The sequence below is a fragment of the Rhopalosiphum padi genome, chromosome 4, assembly GCF_020882245.1.
Source record: "Rhopalosiphum padi isolate XX-2018 chromosome 4, ASM2088224v1, whole genome shotgun sequence".
Classification (NCBI taxonomy): domain Eukaryota; kingdom Metazoa; phylum Arthropoda; class Insecta; order Hemiptera; family Aphididae; genus Rhopalosiphum; species Rhopalosiphum padi.
This window is the reverse complement of record NC_083600.1, coordinates 28,066,602-28,092,811: the sequence shown is the minus strand read 5'-3', so window position 1 is coordinate 28,092,811 and position 26,210 is coordinate 28,066,602. Positions and strand designations below refer to the sequence as shown.

General features: G+C 27.9%; 2 protein-coding genes across 7 annotated transcripts in view; one reads left to right on the top strand and one right to left on the bottom strand.

The window, feature by feature from the left end:
* The window catches only part of LOC132930977 (gamma-aminobutyric acid type B receptor subunit 2-like), a 280,952-nt gene that overhangs the window by 15,622 nt on the left and 239,120 nt on the right, over positions 1–26,210 (top strand).
* LOC132930978 (UDP-glycosyltransferase UGT5-like) overlaps positions 1–26,210 on the bottom strand; it is a 46,455-nt gene that overhangs the window by 6,954 nt on the left and 13,291 nt on the right. For 3 of the 6 annotated variants that reach the window (XM_060997117.1, XM_060997118.1, XM_060997116.1), the window contains exons 2-6: positions 25,954–26,068; positions 23,977–24,507; positions 9,244–9,483; positions 8,429–8,611; positions 3,274–3,505 (exon numbers count right to left, since the gene is read on the bottom strand). In XM_060997117.1, coding sequence (XP_060853100.1) covers positions 3,274–3,505; positions 8,429–8,611; positions 9,244–9,483; positions 23,977–24,450 — 1,129 coding nt within the window. In that variant the 5' untranslated portion in view covers positions 24,451–24,507; positions 25,954–26,068. The remainder of the gene's footprint in view (positions 1–3,273; positions 3,506–8,428; positions 8,612–9,243; positions 9,484–23,976; positions 24,508–25,953; positions 26,069–26,210) is intronic. The other 3 variants (XM_060997120.1, XM_060997121.1, XM_060997115.1) reach the window with 1 other exon arrangement.

The window sequence follows — 26,210 nt, the reverse complement described above, 5'->3', positions numbered from 1 at the left end:
TAGATTGGGATGTTAATTTATTAGGTACCATAAGGTATTACTATTAAGCATGGGATAATAGTATTTATATTTGTTTAAAACTCTCGTATTTTTATTTGAATTGGATTATTTAGTTATAATTTATAACTGTAATTATTTAATAAAAGCGATACAAATTTATATAATATAAGTAAATTTTCACTATGAATTAATGTGTCTTGGATATTAATAAATGATCGAAATGACTCGTATTTAGTTTTATTAGATAATAGTAGGTGAATATAAAATACAAATTAATGATAAGTACAAACGCATTACTACTTGTAGTACAACGTGATGATTATCATGTTTATATAGTCATAGCCCGTAGGTGGTAATATAAACTATTTGATTAGAATAATCAATATTAATATTAAATCGTATAAACGTATTTATAACTCACGAATTGGTCCGTTGGTATAGACGAATAATTAATTTAAAAAAAAACTGTGTTTGTGCACGAAAAATAAAATAATCTAGTCATTACATCTTTATTAATATTTTGTTTTTATTATATACAAGTAATAATAATAATAATAATAATATAGCTAGAAATCGCCCGTTGGAATTTTAGTATTTATATTTTCACATAAATAATTGATTATAATAGAAATTTAAAATCATAAATTACATTAAATTGTTGTTTTTGTTTCTAGATCATATTTTAAATCGTACACGTAAATAAAATAAAATATTTACTCTAGTAACGATTAACATAGATATATTTTATATAGGTATTTGTTATTATTTTATACTGATCGATACCATTAACATACTAATATAATACCAATAGAGTTTTTTTATTATTTTTCAAAAGTACTTACTTTATTCTACATCGAGATTACTACGACCAATCTTGAGTTTTTGTTCTCATATATTATGCGCCTATTTGAAACAATTTACATAGGTAGAAGTTAGTTTATTGACCGTACCGAATAGTCTGCATATATATAATAGTGCATTGATATTGTTGCGTCAAACGAAATAGGTACCTAGTTATCCGTTTAATTGGATTGTATACACATATTCGCAATGTTTGTGTTTCGCATACAAATTAATAATCAGCAGTTACGTTAATTAACTAATGAGAGAGTGTTTCGGAGTAGAGTGGACTGCATATACATTTTAACTTTTGGATAGGAAAACGAAATGAGGTAGAAGTGGTCGGGAAATGTCGAATGGAAAAATGCGCAATCGAACTAGGTTATGGAGTGGGCTGTACGTACATTTCTATTGCCAGGTATAATTATTATTATAATATGTTATATATAATAATAAATAAAAGTGTCTAGTGTTGCCAGTGTTAATAATAATAGTTTGAATGGTGATGTGGAGGGATCCTGAGTTTGAAAACAGCCCGACGTTGGAAGAAGTCATTAAAGACGGTGTCCTAGTTGGTGATCACATGATACTTAGTAACCTAACACGACTTTATAGTCGACAAAAATTGCTGGCGCTCAGTAGTTCATATAGAGGTCGTACATATTAGATTGCCTATACATAGACAATCGAATAAAAATTCATAATTTTATTAATATTTATCACGGACACAACTTATATAACACTATTGAAGGTTATAGATAGTAGTAAACCTTTCGATTATACGTTATGTTTGAGTATTGGTTTCATAGACCATCTACCGGTTTTATAATATAACTTTTAATATGATGTTATAATGTTCTACTTGTTATTTATTTCGAATAAAAAATATAAACATATATATTTATTAAATTCACATTTTAATTAAATTTGAAATTGTTCATTGTTATATTTTAGGAATAAATAACATATTATTATACTCGTAGTTGTTGTCACAGAAAACAACTATTTGTAGAAACAGTCAATTGAATTAACGGACTTTTTTCTGAACTGCGACAATGCTTTCTACTCGTGTAAAATATATTTTCTCTCGTCAGTGAGTCATTCGATATATTGTCCTATTGGCTATCTGTGTTCATGGCCCGTAACCTGAATACCATTCTTATATTTATTGGTGACCGAGCTTTTCACAAATCAGGCAAACTCAGATTGTTAAACAGATTTTCTCGAAAATTACACGAATCTAACGCATTAAAAGGCTGTACACGCACACGTTATACACAGAATATTTTGTTATAAAAACATAAGTTTACGTAGTCCGTAACACTATATTACACAGAGAGTACAAATTCCTGAATAATACATGTTGTTAAACGGCAGCCTTACACCCACCCATATTACACTATAAATGTATTGTGTATTGCGTATTGTGCAATGTAATTTAATTGATACAAGTTTACTTTGCTACTGATAATGGTAGTAACAACTATCGACATGACGTAACGCATCAATAATCAAAATAAAGTATCACTTTTCGGCGTCTTAAGATTATTATTAAGGTTAGCTTGGTTGTTCTTCTTTCTCTCTCTCACTCTACTTCTCTCTCTTACACTTACACTCTCTCTTTCTTATACTTGTATGGTATACAATCATTACAAAAATGTTAAGCGTTGTGTATTATAATAATGATAATTATAATAGAATATACATAGCACTATAACAGCATCCAACAATATGCACGTATAATAATAGCAGGTACCTAAGTCGTATATTATATTCCTTTAAATGGACGTTAAACCCTCTAAATTATTAGTGCAAAAAAGCATCCAAAAACAACGATGGTGATTACTCCTTCTATAATGACTTTGGCGGAATAACAAAAGTTACATAATTTAAAGAAAACTATATATTATAGATAATGAAAACTCATTTTTACAAAATAATAAAGGTACAAAAAAATAATTGAAGCTGTTTAAAAAAGAGTAAAAAAATTGTACTATTCATTCTTAATATTGTGTGTTTTAGTTTTAAAATTTCACTAGAAGCAGTAATAGCTTAACTAGGTCAACAAGTATTAATTAATGTGAATTCGTAATCACGCAACAACCAGCATGGGCGATGATTTAGGACCACCCATATTAAGCTGTAATATACTTTAAATTGTTATTTAAATATTTAAATTTTATTAAAATTACATATGTTAAATCTTCTAAAAACCGTTTTATGAACATTACATGTTATATCTTAGAGACTGAATAAAGCAAGTAGGGTGGGCCCTTTTCGTGTGTCTTCAATACGTATCTTTGTATTATTTGATTCAATCGAAAATAAGATTTTTACTGCTGCCACCATTACCACAACTTACAAAATATAATATATTTTAACATTTATTATTTTTTACTTAAAATAATTATGTTGTTTTAATTGTTCACTCACTGAGTACGTCGAACTGAGGCATCCACGGCATGAACATAACGTTTTTGGGACGGATTTCCAGCGGTGGAGGATTGTCTTCCCATTTCCACAGCACTCTGTAGCCATCCAGTCGGCCGAACACCCGGAGTATTGCCTGAAATTGGGCGGCTGGTATTGACGAACCTTTCACTATGGAACCCATCGAAAAGTAAATGACACCTCGTTGGGCCTCGGTCACATATCGCTCCAATTCCTGTTTAAAGATATGAGCTTATGCATGAGAAGGTATTGGACATTGGTGCATTGTTTAAATAATATAATTGATACTCGATAGTAAGATGCACTTCTTTATACACAAAAAAAAAAAAAATACGTTGATGATTCAATGTTTATTGTGTACATTTTGTATGTACATCATAAAACAAATACTGCATAGAAAAAAACTTTGGAAGGAGAGCCTAAACAATTTAAAATAGATTCGTTTTCTAGTAGCAAGAATTTTCAAGAACATCGTCTCAACACCCTTCCACTCCAGACATTGAGTGTGACTTTCTTTTAATCTTCAAACTACGAGTCAACGTTATTGCAGCGTAAACTGCATACAACACAATGGGTTCACAGTGATGGGATAAAATATGTTCGGGTTTGGTTTACACGACGTCGAATCGATACGAATATTCGGTGTGCCGATATTGTTTTTGGACGACTTGTAGAAAATAATACATTCCTGTCGACGTTTTAGATTTATCGTCGGTCAAAAATCATTGTGCTGGAAAAATCCACAGATAGTATAGACGAATGCTCGAGTATTCTTAAGTAGGATAAATCTCATTGAAACAGCCGCGTTTACGGATTAGGCGCGACATGCTGTATGCGAATGGAAAACAATATATCAACGCACATATATAATGTATACAAGCAGCATATACGACGATGGCCGATGGACAAAAGAACGAGAGAAAAGATAAAATGTTCTAACGACAGCGCAGAAGAGTAAATGTTACAGGTGCAATTAAAAGTGAAAAATAACAACGGGATTTTGATGAAAAAAAGGAATAAAAGCAAAAAACTACGACTCTCGAGAACAAACTCCAGTAAAAGAAACGTGAAGGATTATCGCTATATCGCTAGAGTTTGAAGATTTAAAGGAAAACATAATGAAACCATTCGAGAGACGATGAAAACGGCGAATACTCGTATAATAATTACCCAATTTACAAACAGTGTAATAAACATCTAATATTTATCTTATGTTCATATATTTTAATTTTTTTTTCTTATTTACAATACAATTCCCCGAGTGAGATGAATGTTGTATAGTTTTGTGTAATTTTATTATTATTATTTTCTTTAAAATGAGTGTCGTCATGTCGACGACTTAACACTTAATTTTTCGAATTAAACACTGTGAAACTGCATGAAACGTAAATCGTTCAAGAAATAAATAATATATCAAACGATTATATTGTTACTTTTAAGTAGCCTACAGAAGTAATTCCGTGTACACTCTAAGCGACGGATAGGTATACACTTTCGGTTGATTACAACACGATTACCGGTAAACTCGAGGAGATTCTTATATTTTTTTTTGTATATAGCGATTTTATTTACTACTTCTTATCCATTTTAACGAAAAAAGTTACACTCAAACGAACTTTTTGACGATTTGTCTATAGAATTACGATTCTTATGTCTTGACGAGATCGATGACAACGCAATAACAACTAGACAATAATGACTGTAAACAAATTAATCAAATAACAAATAGTTAATATCACAAATCTATATTCACTAATTACATAACTGCCTGTCATCTGTTGTCCGAAGTAATAAATGTTATTATTTTAACATGGAAGTACAATAATAACTTATATTATTGATTTAATGTACTTATCTTTTATTTTTATGGTAATTAATATATACACGTTCTTTTAAATGTTAGCATATTTTGCTTTTTAATAATATGTTTCATGGTAAAACTATATAATTTGAATACATAGCAATGTAATTACAAGGGTCCTAAATTATATTTTAACTGCATTACATTATAAAATGTACACCTATAACAAAAGCTACGAGCCTTTAACAATATGCACATTAATAGTAAAAAATATGGTGTTTTACATGTATATTGTGGTAGGTAACAATCTACTCTAAATTGTAACTGTACATATAACGATTTATTTAATAATTTGAATAATATTAAAGTGATAAATTAACAAGTTAGAGGGTTAAATTTTATGTATTGCAATGAATTTAAGGAGTTTGCTATTACTTATTATATTTATTTTATATTTTATTAGTTATTAGTGATTGTGGCATGGTAGTATGAGATCCAATTAATTGAGTCTGATATGAATTATATGTCTAATTATTTTATTTTTATATAAATTGATAAGAATAGAATAAAATATTATTAATTTGTCAATTTTTCTCGTTCGACAAAAGCTAAAAGATCCATTTTAATTGATTGCAATGTTTTAATGACCATTATTATTATAACTTCAAAGTCTATTTGTTTTGTTAACTTTAATATAGTTTCAAGATAATAGTGTCTCCGAATTCTTACACCAATCATTAAGGCAATATGTGATGGCCAACAAGCAAATCATGAAATTCTTTATAGAAATTAGATTAGGATAATTTATTGTTACATATTTTGTAAATATAATATTTAATACTATTATTATTATTGCATTATGCATTATACTATGATTAAATTTAGAGAAAAAATTAAGTAAAAATGTTAGATCCCCCCCTAAATAATTTCCAGTTACGCCACTGATTGCATTTAAGTCAATAATTATATTGTTTTTATATAATATATATAGAGAGAAATAATGTTAATATATAACTATATAAGTAAAAGTATAAGCTAATGGCCCAGCTATAAATCTTAATAATAAAAAATAAAAATATAATTTTTACGAAAGTGCTTTTAAATCGGAGTTTGAATAGGTTAGGAATATAAGCTAAAACTTAGATTACCTATTTCAGGAAATCGGGTGTTCCGCATTTTTTGTGTTGGTAAAAAATATTATCAAAATATAAGTGTATCTATCTTTGAGCTTTGAATAAAGATTACTTTTCTTTGAAGTTCGTTGAATCGACTCTTTTAAAAATCAACCACGAAAAATCCGAGAGTTCAGAGTGCGATCCTTTTATAGGATCTCCATGTTTCGGTTACAAAAGGAAAAAACTGTTTTCATTTTAAAGAATCTAATATAAAATGAAGACACAAAATTATATATATATTATATTATTTAGTATTGTTTCCGCCGTCAGAATAAACTAAAATTGAATACCGTCGTCTAACCGTACGAAAAATATAAAAAAACTCATTTTCAATCACTAAACATTCTCTCGCACGGCGAATAAAATCTATACAGGCAGTTTCTTCTAATGGTAAAATCTTATTTTCTCAAAATGTTTTTAGAATTTTTTTTTCACAATTTAAAGTCACTAAAAAACAATATTTTTAAAAGAATTAAATTTTTACTATTTTTATCTCTATATGTTTTTTCTTTTTTTACCTTTTCAATGATACTATACATATTTTTCATATACCAAAGCTGAATATTTTTCTAAATATTTTATGAAATAAAAATTTAATTTTGAACGAATAGCTAATTAATTATAACTATAATTATTTGAAGTTTAGATAGCAGAGTAGTGGGATTAATATTTTGTGGCCTGCAAGTCATCAAAGTATCGAATGAGTACCAAAAATTCGTTTTTACTAAAAGTACACGAAACTGAGAAACAATAGCATACGTCATATCGCGTTCGTACATATAAAATATCTCTCAACGTCATACACATCAACGAATAATGTTTGTTTATTTACTATAATATCTAAAAGCTTATTGATATCCGAATAAAATTGTTCGTTCCACATCGTGTGAAATGTATAATAAATGAAAAATATGAAACTGACATTTAGAAGTCATTTGTAAATAAATAAAATTTGTTTTAAAAAAAACCTGTATTATATTTTATACAGAAAATATTCTGTCTCATGCAGACGAAAAACTATTTTATGTGTAGGCACACAACAGTTAAGATTTTAGATTCAAAGTAGAGCGAGATAATGTCTTCATATCCATATTGGACAAAACGTTTTTTTCTTTTTAAATTTCTTGTTCATATAATAAAATTATTTTCCACAGCTGTAATGAATTTTAAAGAGCGTTGTTTAACTCAATTTATAAGTTAAAATTGAATACAAGTAGACATAAAAAGTTATAACATTATCGTAAATAAGATATCTTACAGGAGTAAGTTAAATAGAATTCACGTTTTAACATTATTGAATTTTGAAAATTTTAGTCTGTAGGTGTGTGTAATTATATATTATATGATATAATAATATAATATAATGATAAATAATTGTACCAATACGTATAACAATTTTTAGCGGAGACAGTCTTTATTTATATTTCATTATGTATTTATATTGCTATTAATAATACACTAGATTGAACTGATTTTTACCAAATACATATTTTATACTTATATTACATAATAAAAATTACCTATAAAACTATTTCATATAATATCCTTATAGTTGTTATTAAATAATAAGCCAATATTGACGTACCTTAGAACGGTATGAATAGGTTCGAGGTATAAAAGGTTAAAATTAATCCAAATATTTTGAAAATTTCATTCTGTTTAGAAAATGAAAATTTATTAGTGGTACGTATCGAGTATCTATGATGAATATTGTATGAATAAATAACAAAAATCGTTTGGGTATTGAGTATTTGAGTACCTATATAAATCTTTATTAAATTATGACAGAAAATTCTCTCTATGTTTAAAGTTGTAGCATTTTTCTGCTGTTAAAGATAGTGTCAGACACACATATACATATACTAAAAAAAAAAACAAGTCATAATTATAAAACTACTTCATTTATCTCCCAATTATACAATTAAACAGTCTAAACTCAAATTATTTTTATTGTTTTAGACAGATTTCTTAAATAATTAATGTTCAAATTCATGTTACTTACAATTTATCGTTTTAAAACGGGCCTTTAAAAATTTTATAAGTTCATAATAATAATGCTAGATTCAAACGTCAAGTTTGAATTACACGAGCTCATCGATGAGCGTTAATATATTACCATAAATTATATTATAGATATTAAAGTAAATAAATAGGTACTCACTAGCGGCAGGGGCATTGGTTTCTTGTAAGTGCATCCTCCAACTTCAATGATACCTGGCGGTACTGGTCGGGAATCTCCGAAAACGAAGTGTGTGTTTACGATGATGGCATTGACGTCGTTCAAGGATTCGGACACCGTACCACCGTTGAGTTTTCCTAAGTATTTATCAACGATTTCTTGAGCCTATAAAAACCACGGAAACTCTATCTGTTTGTGTCAGTAAATACTATAGATTCGTAAATATAAATCTCGTGCACGTACAACACAATAAAAAACACTATCATATTTTCTCGATTGGCTGTAGAAGAGTGTTTCCGGAATTGAATGTTTATTTTGAAAGTGTAGTGTTTGATCGCCAATAACAATAAAAGTTGAAATAACGACAAATTTAATATCAATCGATTTAAAAATAAAAATAATAAAATGATGCTTCATATTATGTTATACAGAATCGTCGATTTAAAGCGCGTATACCTATAGGTAAAATAATTTTATAAATGTTTATGGATTTCAATATTTTCCATAAATTATCTTATTTTCAAACTAGGTAGTATTATATTTATGAATTGTTCTTATATTATAATAATACATTATTACTATTACGTAAATATTTATTTTATAATTTTTCATAAAATAAGCAAAAATATAAATTTCCGTTTTTAAATGGCTTACAAACATCGTGTAAAGCACGTTTAAACATTTTTTTTTTTTTTAGAGAAAATTTAGTCGATTTTCAGTGATTATAAATTGGAACCTCGTGAATATATCATAACAATATCACTAAAAGTTTGCACATAATATTACATCATTCTTACCGCCGGTTCGTATTTTAACTTGTAATATGTTTTCATCGCTATCAGAATCACGGAGTTGATCAAGCGTTCAGCAAACATCATCCGGCTGGTGAATGGTAACAAGTTTACCGGGACATACGACGGCGTAACCACGTCGCCAACCATACCGCCGAACCATGGATAGAGGCTGGTCGAAGTAATGCCGACGACTGGCGCCCCAAAATGATTGGCTATCGACACGAAGCAACCGGTGTTGAAGATCTGTATGGATGTAAAAAATAAAACTTTATTCGATTTTCGCGTAGTATTTCGATATGCACAGAATAGTACAGAATGTGAATGGATTTTTGAAAACCCAAACCGAGAGTGCCGAAAATATCTAACAACAAAAATATTATTACCGAAATCTGCAGCAGTAGTTGTTAAGAGCACGCTATACCCTTGTGAATTTAACATGTAAGCACGAGTTACATGACTGAATGTAGATATTGATGATATAATGACTGATCATTTTTAAAAATAGTGTGTTACAACATAAACGCATTTCGTGTAAAAATGTAAAATTTAAATATTATTTAAATAATTAATAAATACTAAATACATAAAAAAAAAAAAAACGGATGTTATATTTTGTTTTAGCTCTAATATGTTGTACTAGAAGCATTAAAAAGCCTACCCACATCGTTATGTTTTATTGGATTTTATTAATACATTTGTAATTACGCGACTGTTGACGGAAAAAAACGCTCGAGGACCACCTGAATAAAATAGGTACTTTGAATTGGAATTTAAATATATTGTTTTCATTTTTCTAAAAATTTTTTATTAAAGCCACCTATGCTAAACCTCTCACGAAACGCGGGTTAACGTCTCCTTAAGTAAAAATAAAATTGCTGTCGTCGGGGTTTGCGGACGATCCACTGAGGATAGGCAGACGGATGATGCTTTGTATATTATTATATTTTATATTGTAAATTTAAAAATGTATTATATTATACGGTAGGTATTAACATTTTTCACCGTCGCCTGCGCGCACGACGGTTATTGCAGGTCACGGTTCGTGGCGTTATGAGTGATTTATTTTTTTATTTTCGTGGACAGGGTTCCGGGTATAGAAAATGCGTTTCCCGCATAATATAATGTAATACCTGACGAGTATTGTAGAGTTTTTCTCGGGCACGTATATAGTATAAAAACATTGTCGGTCCGCAATCTGATTTTTCCGTCCTAAACAAACAGGCCCGGCCGCTGATCTATTGTCTTGTATCGAATTACAGGCGCGGGGCTGATTTCTAGCGAATTTTCGTGCCGTGGACCCGTTCCAAAAGCCGGACACGACTCGGTTATTTTTTTTTTTTGTTCGTATACTTTCCCTTAAATGTGGATCCGGCGCGTGCGTGTAAGAAAGAAAAAAACGGCGACGACGCGTTTATCTTTTGGCAACCGCGACCGTTCATTAAGATAAATCGAATAACATTATAATAGTATATTAACTACCCGCTGTGTAACGTGACGTTCGCCTAACCAAAAACCAATCGATTTAATATCATAACAGTGTAATATATAGGTATACCTACTATTAGGTATCATATATGATATTACGCGCCTATCGCGGTATTAACGACCGTTATGCATATATAATTTAGGTATATTACGCATATACATGGACGGATTGATATCGCATGCAAATATTATTTAGAACGAAATAAAGTTATTTTTGTTATTTTTCACGCGCTGGGCAATAAATAATATCATAACCGCGATTCGATGCCGAAAAAAATAACCGAAAGTCGATGCGTGCGTGCGCATCAGTCATCGAACAGTGACTGTAAAACCGTTTTTATTTCGATTATTTTTTGACTCAATAATTATCTAGTCCACCACGCCGGTAATCAGAATCAATATCACAAATAATGATTGTACTATTATAGTCGAAACGTATATTATTAGTTATTATTTATTGTTATTAATAATGAGTAGGTAATATTCATATTTTTAAAAATTTAGAGTCAGAATGCCGTCCAGTGATTAACGCGATATAGGTACCTTTATTTTTACTGCACATTGTTAACTAAGCGATTATTTTGTATTTAAATAAAAATGAATTCGAAAAAGTAGCAAGTTTCTATAAACTAATCTTTATGTAATTTCGTATCAAGGATATAATTATTATCATGATTCACGATAGTACGCAGATACGTCATAATATGGGGATATTGTACGAATGAGTATTTGAAAATTAATTATGATTACCAATTTTAATCTATAGCATTTTATACGATTAGTAAAAATTGTTTGAATATAATAATTAATAAGTGCTATAAGACTCGATATTACAATATACAACTAATTTATATTTTATGTATAATCATTTGAAAAAAAACATTTTTCTCTTTTGAGAAACAAAAGTTTGTATGGGGACATGAAAATCAATATATTATCATGATATTAAATACAATAAATAAGTATTTGAAATTATGGTCATTAAGTATACTTAGTGATTACAAAAGTCAGTACTCAAAAAATTTAGATGCATAGTTGAGTTATAAAATTGGCACTGTGCATGCTCAATGAATCACTCTGTATATAGTATTAAATACACCAATACACGTACCAATTGAACGATTAGCTATACGAATAAAGTGATTTAAATAACAAGACATCAGATTATAGATGACACATAATGAAACATAATATTGACCGGCACACAATGTTTAAGAAATGTACTGTTGTCTGCGCTGACAATAGGATTAAATCGAAATATAATATATCCAAATATAATATTATTTTAAATGAGTATTTTTGGGCCTGGCAGATTAGATGATACGATCGTCATTGCGTTTAATTTCCGTAGGTTCTCTCGACCGTAAAATTGAGTTGACTGCAAATTTACAAAATTAAAATAAAATATTCCGTCTACTCTGCAGACGAGAATACGTCGAATAATTAAAATTATCAAGCATATTAAAATATATTCTGATTTTCAGAGAAAAAAATCTGAGTACACCAACGTGTTTCAAGAAAAAATTATCGTTCCTCGTATTTTAACGAATAGCACGTAATGGATATTTGATCGCGAATGACTATACTTAAAAAAAAAATGGTTTTGTTTTTTAAATATTATACTGCTATTAAACTACTGCTCGTTACTTAATGTACATTTTTTATGATTTAATTTTGAGGCGCATAAAATGTCTCTGCTAACTGCCAAGTATCCTAAGTTTGGTTTCGATATGACTGTGACATATTACTGCAAAAAGAGCATCGTTTGAATGTAATTTATCATCAATAGTACTAATAATAGATATTGAACTGTATTTGATTAGTAGTCATCTTACACAGTGTACTTGTTAACATTGGTATATCATTATTTCACTGCAAAACACAAACCCACTTTATAGAGTGATCGTAATATTATTATAGTCTGTAAATTGTTATGATTATAATTTATAAGTAAATTTGATTTTTTTTTCGTTTTTATTAGATAAAATACAGTCTTTAAATTAATTATTAAAATTTACAACAAGTATTTGGAAGCTTGTTTTTTATGAAATTAGGTAGCACTAACAGAGAAGTCACCCATGTATAATATTTCATGTATCCATGGCTCGAGAAAACAAGTAAATTTGATTTTTAATTTTATTAGTCATCATTTATGAAATCACATAAGTAATTTCATTTAAAACGCGATCAAGTAACGTAACTATTAGTTCTAGTCCGGTGAATTGAAATTAAGAGTGTTTAACCAATATTTATACTGTATTTTAAATATATATATTTATTTTTAATAATTCGGGTTAATTAATGGTTTAATCTGTTCTGTTATTTTCAATTTCATGTTCTAAAGCACAATATTTGTTGAAACTAAGGATTGGTGCCTTTTGTTTTATTTTGGTTCCGGTTCTTGTTTTGGTAATTAATTTTTTCATTAAAAGGATCTCGTCCCGGTTCCGGTTTTCAAGAGTTAATACCAGTATTAAACGGTTCCAAATATTAAAAAAATAAATATATTCTTTAGTATCTGTTATATTTGCATAAAGTTGTGCTAAATCAAGGAGTGTTGTGTTCTAATAATATCCAACAAATTACTTACAATTTGGTTTGACAGTGGAGCTTGGAACATATCATGACAAAATCGTAAAATTATTTTGATATACCTGCCCATTTTCTATGGGTGGATGAGCAAATTTCGGTATTGTGCAAATCCATACTAATTACGCGTGGAATATAAAAGCATTCTATAAATACATTACTGATCTCACCATTTGTAAACTATAGGTAACAATTAGCTATGACCAAATGCGTGTAAATTCTTACTAATTACGTATAAAATAATTTAATTAAACAATTACACATATTCTGTTGGTGTATACAGTTAGGGGCATAGACGTATTCCTGCAAGGTAAATACAACGCTAATAAAAATACTATATAACTTCATATTCATATAAGTATATAGTAATGTGCATTTTTTTAATATTATTTTGATTGATTTATGACTGAAATGATACGCGTTGCATCGCTTAAAGTGGTAGGAAAGCTTTACGCTGGTCCATTATATTATTAGAAAGTAATGTAATATCGATCTTACCGTACTGAAATAATAATATTAATTTCCCATATGGGTTTAGTAAAAAGTGAATCGATTAATCTCAAATTTGTAGTACAATATTTGTACCAAAATACTGTGGTGAAGTGAAGCAATTATAAATGTATTATGCATAAAAATTTGTTTATAATTTGTTCTTTACTTAAAATTTATTTTTATGTTTAATTCAGTTAGGACTTTTAACGCCAAGTTCAAAAGATAAATTATTATCTACAATTGTTTCTATATGAATAATTTACTCTGAATATATTATTTTTTAAGAGCATTATGTATAATAGTTTGTATAGTAGTTTTAATGAAGCGAATAATATAAAATAATAAAAATGTATATACCTAATCTATAACTAAAAACAAATATATACCTATTTGTTACCTATATATTACAAAATTCAAAAAAAAATTTAAACATATCATCATTATTTTGGAAAATATAACTACTTTAATTACGATAAGATATTTAAATCAGAATAAAAAAGACCACGTTATTACTTATCAGATCACAAATGTTTTATCAAAACAGATTATTTTTGATTTATAATTACAAAATACATTTATATTACCTATCAAGAGCTAATGATTTAATAATGATAACTCTATTTTATATCAATATTTTTTTACAATTATTGCTCTAATTTACCCACTTCAATCTATGTGAACATAATATTTATTACTTCAAATTCAAATCGTTTTAAAATCGAACCAGTCGGTATACATTTAATAATATACGATATATATTGTAATAATGTTAAATAATTGTATTTTATATAATTTCGTCAATCGAATTTATGTTCACGCGCGTGAAAAATTATACCCGACATGTATGTCGGGTGTTTTTGTTTTATATACGCGACGTTAAAACAAAATCTATTGTTGTGCAGCATTTGTACGTCACCTCGAAAGTGGCGGTGGTCGGGTGCAAAAAGGAGGAGTTTACTCGTTTGTGTCGGAAAAAAATTCCGTAAATAATTGATTAGACGACGACGAGCGAATATTGAATTTTGTCTACCATCGTGACGATTTTTCTCTCGTTCTTTTCTTTGGGATTTTCGGCGATTTCCCCACCCTCCTTACCCCAACATGTTGCACTCACCGATCATCCGTCCTTCCTCATCACTCATACTCAGTTTATCTAGCTAACGTGTCTTCGAACCTCTCAAACCTCTTCACTCGATCGAGTTAGCACACAATATTTTATACAAGTATACACTATGAAAATGAAAAAAACAACAGAAAAACTCATCACATTTTTGGAGATACAATATAATAGGGTGTTACAATATTACCGTCGAAACCTCCTCGAATTCAACCCAGTAAATAATACAGTTTTATCGTTTAATATTTTCCGCAATAATATTACTACAAATCATATTTTCTTGCAATAGTATCACGATAATAATATTATGTACGTATATTATTGCAGTGTATCGTTTTACTTTAAGAAATGATTTTCGTTAACATATTATTACAACGCGACATAGTCATATTAATTTAAATTTCTCTCTACTCCGATTTCGTCATCGGTCGTTACAATCTCTGCCACAATAGATTCCGATTTTTTCGTCGTACACTAAATGTACTCTCTGCAGCAGATCGCGCGTACAAAACGTCTTAAAGTTCGGGTGTGTAACGAAGACGCGTGTGTTTTCGCTGTCACAGAATTCGCGTCTCTCGCTCACGGTCGCGCCAGGCAACGGATTTTTCTCTTCCCGGTCTGCATCGCAGCATCTCTGGGTATACAATAATATTATCATATACATCGCTTATATATCCGACGTATTTACTCGCATTCACTCGGCGGTGGTGGCTGCGTTGGCAGCGTGTATATTATGCTTCGCACCGTCGTCGTCGTCGTCGTCATACCTACCTATTACTTTCAACCCCCTTTCGAACGTTGAGTAGTGTTGGTTTAGCTGTCATAACGCGAGCGATCGAGCGCGTGCGCATGTGCTCGCGTGTGTGGGTGTGTGTGTGTGTGTGTTTATGTTTCGTATTGTCACGACAACATTTACACACGCACATGTACACGCGCGCGCCCGTGGTAAATGCGCTTGTTTTTTCCTCTCATTTAATTCGATGCAAAATGTACGAGTACAACGCACAGTACGACATATTATTATTATTATTACCAGTGACAAGGATGTGTGTTTGTGTGTACGTGTGTTGTAGTGGTTTCGAGTGTCATGTTTTAACGACATCGTTATTATGACGAAACATATACCTCTAATGGGGTCGGGTTCGCACACACACACACACACATGCGTACGTGGTACGCCGTGAAATAATACAGTGCAGATGTGTATGAAATTATAATATATTATATACCTATATGTATAATGTATATACACATATATAATATACTTATTATTATTTAAACGAATTTAACCATCCGTCCGTGTAGAATGAGTTACACTAAGAAACAACACGGTATACGGGAGGATTATATTACTTTTACATTATTATGGTGATACTATCGTTATTATAGAATCTTAAATAGTTTGTCGTCGTTAGTTTTCGGTAGTTTGCACGGTTAGGTGCTCTAGGCTAGTTTCTTTACTTTAAATCTCTTATTATGGTTACCGGGGATGATAATTGGAAAGTCATTGCTAAAGTTATTGGAATATTATTTAGCATAAATGGTATCATATGTATTTTAAATTTGGTTTCATTTCGTGAATTGGTATTTCGTAAGTTCAAACTAGCCTTACGATTATTTTTTTATTTTAATGTTTTGTGTTTAAGATGTATTTTGGATTTTAATAATGGATGCTGTAGGTATTGTCTTTAGTTTATTTTTGTCTTTGAAATTAGTCTTTTGTATCTAAGATGATTTTTAGGTACTTCGTAGATTATTGAATTGGCGCCAGTTCCATTGTTGTGGACAGTCTTTTGAGTCTAAGCCAAAGTAAACTTATACTAATTACACCATTTATGAAAACATGTAAAATTGTAAAAAGTGTTATGTTTATGTTAATAAATAATTATATTAATTAATTGTATACAAAGACATCTTTGAGAATTATGCATTCATTTCAATAAATATTTATATTTATTGGTTAAACAGTTCAATAGAATACAATTTTAAATGCAACTTAAAATTATAATATGATGTGATAAAATAATATTTGGCTTTTAATATACATGTTATACTGGTAACTTCATTTAATGCATTTACGGTTTTATTCCTTTGAGTTCATCAATAGTTTTTAGATTTTGACACGAACATTGTCTTTTAGTTGGAAGTCTATTTTAAATTCATAAGACGCTTTTTTTTGTTACATTTGTTTTCAGTTGTTATGGTGACATCATTGCCTGTTTTACTATGATGAACGCATAAATAATATATAATGTATAAAACTATTCTGATTTCAATTCAAAAGACAATACATTTTATGTTTAAGATCCAACGTTTCTCTAAACAAAGGATATTATATTTTAATAAATATCAATATTATTAAATTGATGTTCCAAAGTTAAAACATGTAATTATTACTAAAAATAGGAATTATATTAATCAAATTACCATAGACCTAATTATTTTAAAATATTACGGCCCAAAAAATTAAAAAATTAAGTTTATGGATTTATAATTTTTTGCACGAATATTTTTTCGGTATAGGAACCTGAAGAAATATATTTTCTAATTAATGTATTATTTAATTAATTAATAGTTGCTGAAAACGATATAGGTTACTGATTATGTAACTAATCTTAATATATACTTGTTACTTACTTTTATACTTATGTATAAATAATTACATTTACTGATTTAAATTATAATAATACGCATAACAAATTATAAATCTAATAATATTATTTAATATTTTCAATAGAGATTTTGTCATATATTACCTATAATGATATATTGTATACGAGTAATATCATTTTAAATACGTCTTAGGTTTTCATTTATGAAACGTAAAATAGAGCTCAAACTCCGTCGTGTGCATCTGTGCTTACAATTCGCTGCCATAGTTACCAGTATAAATATTGATGGGTAAATCGGCTATATTAATTATTTTTTTATATATATTGGTTGCAATATCATTTTTTTTTTATTTGATGATATTTAATGTATACAATTTCTAATTAAATAAGATTATCGGGTATTTTAATTAAGAATTATTATTTTAATTTGAATACACACTATTTTCGTACAAGAGGTGTATAAAAAATCCAGTAGGCAATCTAATGCGGTTGACAAAAATACAAGTGTGTTTTTCTTAACTTTTTTTATTCCAATGTAATTATTAATCGGATAAAACATTTACTAACCTATTATAGTAGATATGCGGTCATTGACTAGTATACCTGCAGTGGTGGAGAAGAGTGTCAGGTGGCGATATTTATTATTTTCTATAGTTTGCATGTTTACACGGGTGTGGTCATGCGTGTTTTATAAGCTTAGTTTTTTTTTTTTTAATTCAAATTTATCGGTTAATTTTACACTACAAACAGTTATAATACTAATATTATAATATTGTCGTTTGTATTACTACATTTTATACAAAATCGATAAACTTAATGCACGTTGCATATAGTCTACTGTACAATTTAACATTGCCTTTAACTTAATTAAAAAATATATTATCCCATATGTAGTTTTTGTATAGATATTTTAAATAAAAAAAATAATTGTAAACATAAAATCAGTTTTATGTTCAAAAATTAGGTTTTATTGGTTTATTGTTTACTTTAATATTTCCAATTTTAGTTTATTCGTAAAAGCAACAACAAAATGTAGGTACTATTTTACTATTGGGGATTATATATTATTATAAAGTGATAATATTATTATATTATATTATTGTGATATTAAATTAAAAATATATTTTTGTTAAATTGTTTATAGTTATCTGTTAGCTGGTGTAAGTTAAAGTCTCCATGATCTATAATAATTTGTTTGGTGAACGAACTATTTATTTAAAACATAATATATATATAATATATTACACTCAATGCGAAATACAATTTTGTAATATTTACGTCTTTTATAATGCATGGGATACATGCATGGATACTCTATAGACTCTATAGTATAGAGGAGTACTGAACGCGTCAAAGATTATATATTGTATCATTGACGTTAAAATGTAGCTAATTTAATAAAACACGTGTCTGTAAACACAAAACGCTATAATATTATTTTATACAAAACGTATCTACATTATATGCAATATAGTATATTATGTAACATATTATAGGTATTTTGTGTGTTAAAATATTCACCGGTCCCCGAAGTCTCGTTTAGAATAACGCTTCAAGTTTTTTTTTTTAATCTTGATAAAAATTGAGATCAAATACAATTGTCGGAAGAATGGAATACCACGTGCTGTGAGCGTTATAGATTTGTGTTTACGGTTTTTATTTTTCTAATATCACCAACTTTATACATTTTACATTATTTATATTGTTAGCTTTATAAACAATGTCAATACGAGAGCATAATTTATCGAGGGGTAAGACTTTAAATTTGTGAAATTTGTTTTTGCTTTAACTAAGTGCTTAAAACATTGCCTAGAAAAGGGACATAAATACGCGATGCCTGAACTTTTAATGTAAGCCATAAACCATTAATTTCGAATGCATAATAAAGCTGGGTCGATTAAAAATTGAATCGTTATAAAAATAAGATTGCTTAAGTTTAATAAACGCCTTGTTGGTTGAATAAAACTAAAACTAGAAATATTAAAATATCGATTAAATAAACTGTAACATCTCATGATAATAATATTATATTAGGAAAAAATATGTGTCGAAATAAATAAAAAAATTCATAAATGCTAAAAGTATTATACATTTTATGAAATTACTAGTGTCAGCCATTTTCATAGTAGTATTATATAATTGAGTAATTCACAAATAATTAAAAAATGACTATTAACAATATAACTATAATTTAATTAATTTATATATACTTATTACATTTTAATTTTTTGGCGTTTATATTTTTTTCTATTGATTTATTTGTGAATTTTTATTTAAATTATTTATAGTTTATAGAACTATCATTGTTTAGACAATTATATATTAGCTCATATAAAGTTTTAAAATACAAAAGCAAAATAAGTTTCGTTTTATTCTCATACATTGATGAAATATATTTAACCAATTTTGTTTTTAAACTTCTAATTTTTACCTGCAGTGTTAACTAGTAATTAAACTCAGAAGAATTAAATTAATTAAATTGAAATAACTTTATAGGGTACTTTTTATGCAACAGCGAATGTCTGGAAAGTTTCGTTCAACACATTATTTATATTTGATACATAGTAATCTATATTTTTTTAACAGAACTGTAATGTATTATAATACGAGTATATTTATTTATTTTTACATTTGAATTTTTTGGATTTAAAATTAGCGGTCATTTTTAGTAACACTTAAATATCCTATTAAATATTTAGTGAAACATTGACCCACAATGTTGAACGTAATATTTGAATCGTAGTTGGGACTTTTAAAAATTCCGTTTAAATAATTGAATAATGCAAAAATTGATACTAAATAGTAAATAGTTCTTTAGATATTGAGTGATGAATGGTTTTATACAATGATGTATTTTTTAAGCATTTTTTAGAAACGAAATCTTCTAAGATATTTTGTCTCTTTTAAAGCTATTTATAAAAATATATTTTTATATTTTTTACATTTTGAGTTTCATTTAAAATTTTCCTAATCCGAAAAGCTTGAAAAATTAATAATAAGTCCCTCGTATATTATTGTTACAGTATTCAAAGTATACATATTATGTGAAATTTATTTCTATTTTTTATAGACATTTTATGTTCGAATTTTGTTATTAAATTGGATGCAATGAAAAAAAAAACGATTTTGGTTATTATATTGTAACTCAAACAGTATTATTCGTAAGAACTTGAACATTTTTGATATTACATACTATTATTATTTTGTATGCGCAATGAAGTTTTAAAAATATTTAGACTAGGTTAAATACCTTTATTCCAAAAACCTATTCATACCGTTCTTTGGTACACGAAATCGAATTATTATATAGTATACGTTAATTACAACAATAATATAATTAATATCTTATGTGTAATAACATAATAATACTAATAATAATATGTTATACCTATTCGATGTTTTTTTTCAACTAACCGAAAAAATAATAGAAAATTTAATGTATTATATATGAGTTATCTATAAAAATTGATAAACCATATATCCACTAAGAATAGTTTTTCGTATGTATTAATTCATGTGACCAGTGACCTGCTCAATGATGAGGCATACTTGAAACTTACCATACACTATACAGCGTGACGACTTCCCTGATTTTCACACTCATAGACATACTATTAAATTTTATTGCACGTATGCACTGCACATATCTGATTTAGTATCAAAACTTCGAGTTTGAATTATTAAATCTGTATTGAATAGGTAGTGGAACTTGAAGTTCACGGCATTAAATCACCTAGGAAGTATATGTGTGACCTAAATAAAACTTCTATACCAAAAATGTACTCTTAAAACTTAATTGTGTCACTTCGTGCACATTGTATTTTTTATTTTATGTCCGATTGTTTCGTTGAAAATTTTACAAACAAGTTTATACTGTAAACTGCGCACCACTTTATTATTATGATTTTACAATGATAGAACGGCTGTTAATATTGAATTAAAGAGAACTAAAAACCAATAGCAATGTTACAAACTTGCATAACATAAAATATACAATATTATTTTCCTTTGACCGATATACCCTCGTATATTTACTTTTTGGATATTCTTAGAATACTACTGCATACGGAAAATATAAAATTACTCCAATAATTTAATGTATATTTGTTTTCGAATGTATTGAATTATATATTGATATTATTCAGTACCGTTGCCAAGGAGGTTGGTGGCACGTGACCCCTACCACTGCGAAATCATTTTTTTGTTGGCCATACTGTAGCGTTTAGAAGTTCCTAATAAGTTGCATGATTTTAGATTCTGAATGGAGTACAATTATTAAACAATTATACAATTCAAAGTAAATCTATAATAAATATTCGTAATTTGTATTCACAAATACCAAATGGTACCTATAATGATTAAGTATTAAGCATGATGTTAAAAAACGATTTCAATTTCAATTTTATTGTTATTCTCAATTTTATTTATAAATAGTAAATACACACATTTTACTACCTAATAACAGATATATAGAATATACGTGTATAGCCGTATAGGTAATGTATACAACCATAATTTTTAAAACTTTATGTTATAATTTAAAATATCGGAATTTGAAGACTACTGTTTATTTTTATTTCTAATATATTTGGTATGTACGTAGTACGAATATTACGAAAGCAAAACGTCGCACAGTTAATTGTTTATACATAGGTAAAATAAGTTAATCAAAATATATATTATAATTATTGTGATATTTTTAATTACTGAAATTATATAAATTTAAATAATAATTTTTTTATTTATATTAACTTGTTTTATACTATTAGTATGATCATTTGATTTTCAGTAAGTAATTAAAATAGTTTTTATAAGAATAACAAATAATCACAAAAAAAACCATTAGTATACTACTTGTGTGGATGTTCGGGTGTTCAAATGGTTTCAAGTTATAATACAAATCGTTTAGTTTTAGAACAGACACATTGAATGTTATAAAGACCTTAAGAGACATATTAGTTTAACATTATATTTTTGATTTAGTTTACACATAACAAAATATATGGTGAATTATTGTCCACCGTGTATTAATATTTCAAAAATTGTATCGTGTACCTATAGAAAATTATCAAATTGTAAATATGTGGTGGAAATTTAAAGTATCTACGATTATTTAGTTTTTAATTACAACAAAATATACCGTTTAAAAACCGTTTGAGAAGAAATAGTTATTGTATAGGTTAATATCCAATGCCATAAAACTTCAAACGTTCATAAAAATTAATTTTGACTTTTTGATAAACTTTTCTTTGATCATAGTGTAGAAAAATGTATAAGGAACCTTGTAAAAAGTTGTCAAATCTTAAATATAAAAAATGAAAATATTTAAGAATTTTCAAGTGCAAAATTCTTTAAATATTTCCAAATTTTACTGATTCTAAAATTAAATATGTATACAAAAATACTGTGATTATGTATTTTCATATTATTTAAATAAATGTATACAAATCATGTTAAGAACCTTGAATTACATTTTCAAGCATTTTGACTTGGCGAATTATCATCTTATACCGACAATTATTGATATATTAATACTGTCTATAAATAGTTTAAAAAGAGTTAAAATATTATATTTCAATGTTTAGGAAATACTATAACAATTAGGTGATAATTTCACGAGTATTTGTTTTAGATTTTAACTAAAAATCAAAATTGATTTTTTTCAAAAACCAATTTTGCGTAAAACTTGCCATTTTTCCTTATTTTTTTCCTCCGATTATATTGAAAATACTTATAATTTTTTATTTTGACCTCATTAAAATACAAACAAGATCCAACTTTCTAACAAAATTATCTTAAAAATATTTTTTCAAGTACTTCCGTGCATACACACACACATTATAAAATAAATACATCCATCGCTCCGTTTAAAATTTAAAATATCGCTTATCTTATAAATGGTAACTTTAAAAAAGATGGTATTTATAATAGTAATTTGAGTTTTTTTTTTACATTTTTACCAGAAAATAGGTTAGATACCGAGTTTTTGGTGAGACAGTTGAAATAAATACACGAATGATCATATAAAGTTGTATGAACAATAACATCTATTTTTAATAAAACTGATACCACTTTTAAATTAACCGAGAAAAAAATCGGTTTTTGAATGCAACGAATTAAATGATTTATTAGAATTGTTTTGAAACTTGAAGGCGCCACTTCGTCCAGCTCGTAAAATATCTCAACCGTAGACTTAAATAACTTTTTTTTCGTGTTTATAAAACTCACAAATCTACAATAAATACAGTATTTAATCGTATTGTTTAAGAAACGAGTACTTCGTCAACAAGGATTCTCTCGGCTTTGGTAAATCAATTATAAAAATAATCGTTATACCTTATAACAATATATTGATAACGGTTTATATAGGTACTATATGTACTCAATCTGAATATTTAATCGATTTAGCTGTATAATATATATTGTGACCATACTACTTACCTCGACCAGTACCAGATCGAATTTTGCCCGGGATTGAATGAGTTGGCTGAGTTTCCCTGAAGACAAAACTGATTCACAGTTATCCAAACCGTCCTGGAGGATTATTAGCATTTCTTCCAGGTAACCGTTGCCCGTCACCTCGTCGATAGTGAAGTTTTCATACACAGGCATCGACCCGAATAGACTGTAATCAGTGTAAGATCCACGACCTTTGGCATCGCCGTTGTCGATGACGCCAATTTGCGATTGCTGAAGTGTCTGAGGCTCCTGTGGAGTTTTAGGAAAGTGTCCGACGACGGTGAGATGGTGTCCGCGTGCTGTCAAGGCGTCCGAAACAGCACGAAACATGTGAAAATGGCTTTTGCCGCTAAATGGAAATATTGCTAGTATGTCGTAACCGGCCGCGCAACGGACGACCAAAGTGACTAATAGCACAGTAGTAGCGGTTACCGCCATGTTCCACCGCCGTTTCATCGCCTAGTTGCTTACTGGCGAGAGAGTAACTGCTGCTGTTGGCAGATCGTCGAAGTACTGATGGATTTAAAGAAAACATTTTAAATTAAAAAAATAAAAATGATAAATTATTAAACGCAACATATTATTTTCTATTGAATCGAGCATAACTCGATATTTAAGGTGAGGGTTTATGTGTTAAAGTTTTATCTATATGACGTATTAAATTAATATTTGAAAGAAAACGAACTATTTGTATTTGAAATCTGCATATGTTATTTGGTTAGTGGTTACAACGAATTGATTTTTTATATACCTTTTACCATCAATAACCCTCAAATAAAGCACAGACGATATTTGTATTACCTTAATATATATATTTGGATAAAACACCGTGAGGTATAATAACAGCTATTATATTATATAGTTGATATTTTATGCAAAGCACCAAACTCTTGTTTCGCTATGGAATATTATAACTGAACCTCCTAACATAATATATATGGTGTATAGTGTATACTGTATTTACTTCTACTCAAGTGAACTTAATGCATAATGTATTTTTATGAATACCACCCGAGTTTTAAATAGTTGATGGGAGCTTAATCGTAATTTTAAATAAACCACAGAGCAATTAAAGTATATCACAGATTTCTCGGTTTTAATTAATATTTACATATTATTGAATAAGAAAACGAGATTTTCATTTATTATTTAGTCATATTTTGTGACGTGGTACAGTGTATATTTTCATAATATAAATAACATAATTATGAATATACCAAACCTAAACATGTGCATTGAGAAAAAAAAAGAAGCTTTAAATTATATTTTACTCTATAGGACTATATAAAAGTAAAAAAAAATAGTACTTAAAAAGTATACATATAAACAAGTTACTTTTGTATGTAAAAAATGTTTGGTCCATCATCAAAAATGCATAAGCATTGTTTAAGAAATATTCTTAAATTTTAAAATTAAATTTATAGGAAAGATAAGAAAAAGAGTTGAAATTTAATTAACGGGGATGATCAATTTCAATTGAACTTTATAATATATTTAAATATATTTTTAGACTTCTTTCACATCAATAGTTTTTATGATGGACAAAATATTTATGTTATAATCAAAAAATAACAGCTGGCATATAATCTTATCAAAAAAAGAAAAGCAATTATTTTGGATGAATCGTCGTGATTAAAAAAATAACTTCATGGATAATTTAAATAGGTTACCTAATCTTGTCTCATAAAAAAATGTAAGAAAAAAAACTATTTATTATTTGATATAAACTAATCATTTGTTCTGATGTATTTAATATTTTAATATTATAGTATTGACGATTTCTGTTTGGTGCACGTCCAAATGTATGATATGCGATGTGTTTTTTTATAAGCAATGATTACGATTTGTATCCGGCAAGATTAATTTTCTGTAGTTAGATTTTATATCAAAGTGAATTTATCATAGTAATAGTTTATTATATAATAATATTTAAAGATAAAGTAAAAATATTAACTGTACTTGTATACTGGTATTTTACGATATTTTAAATTATAATTCTCTGTAGGCTTCTGTGAATAATCCTAGGCCGTTTGTCTTGGGTTGTTGAATACAATTTAACTATTTTGGAATCAATCTATAAGAATAAGCATATTACAGTTTCTAAAATAATAAAAATTAATTTGAATTATACTTTAGTAGAATTTTACTTTTTCAAATAGTCAATTAATAATATCAACTAAACAAACAATTTTTTAAGCAGGCATTTAGCTGTCTCA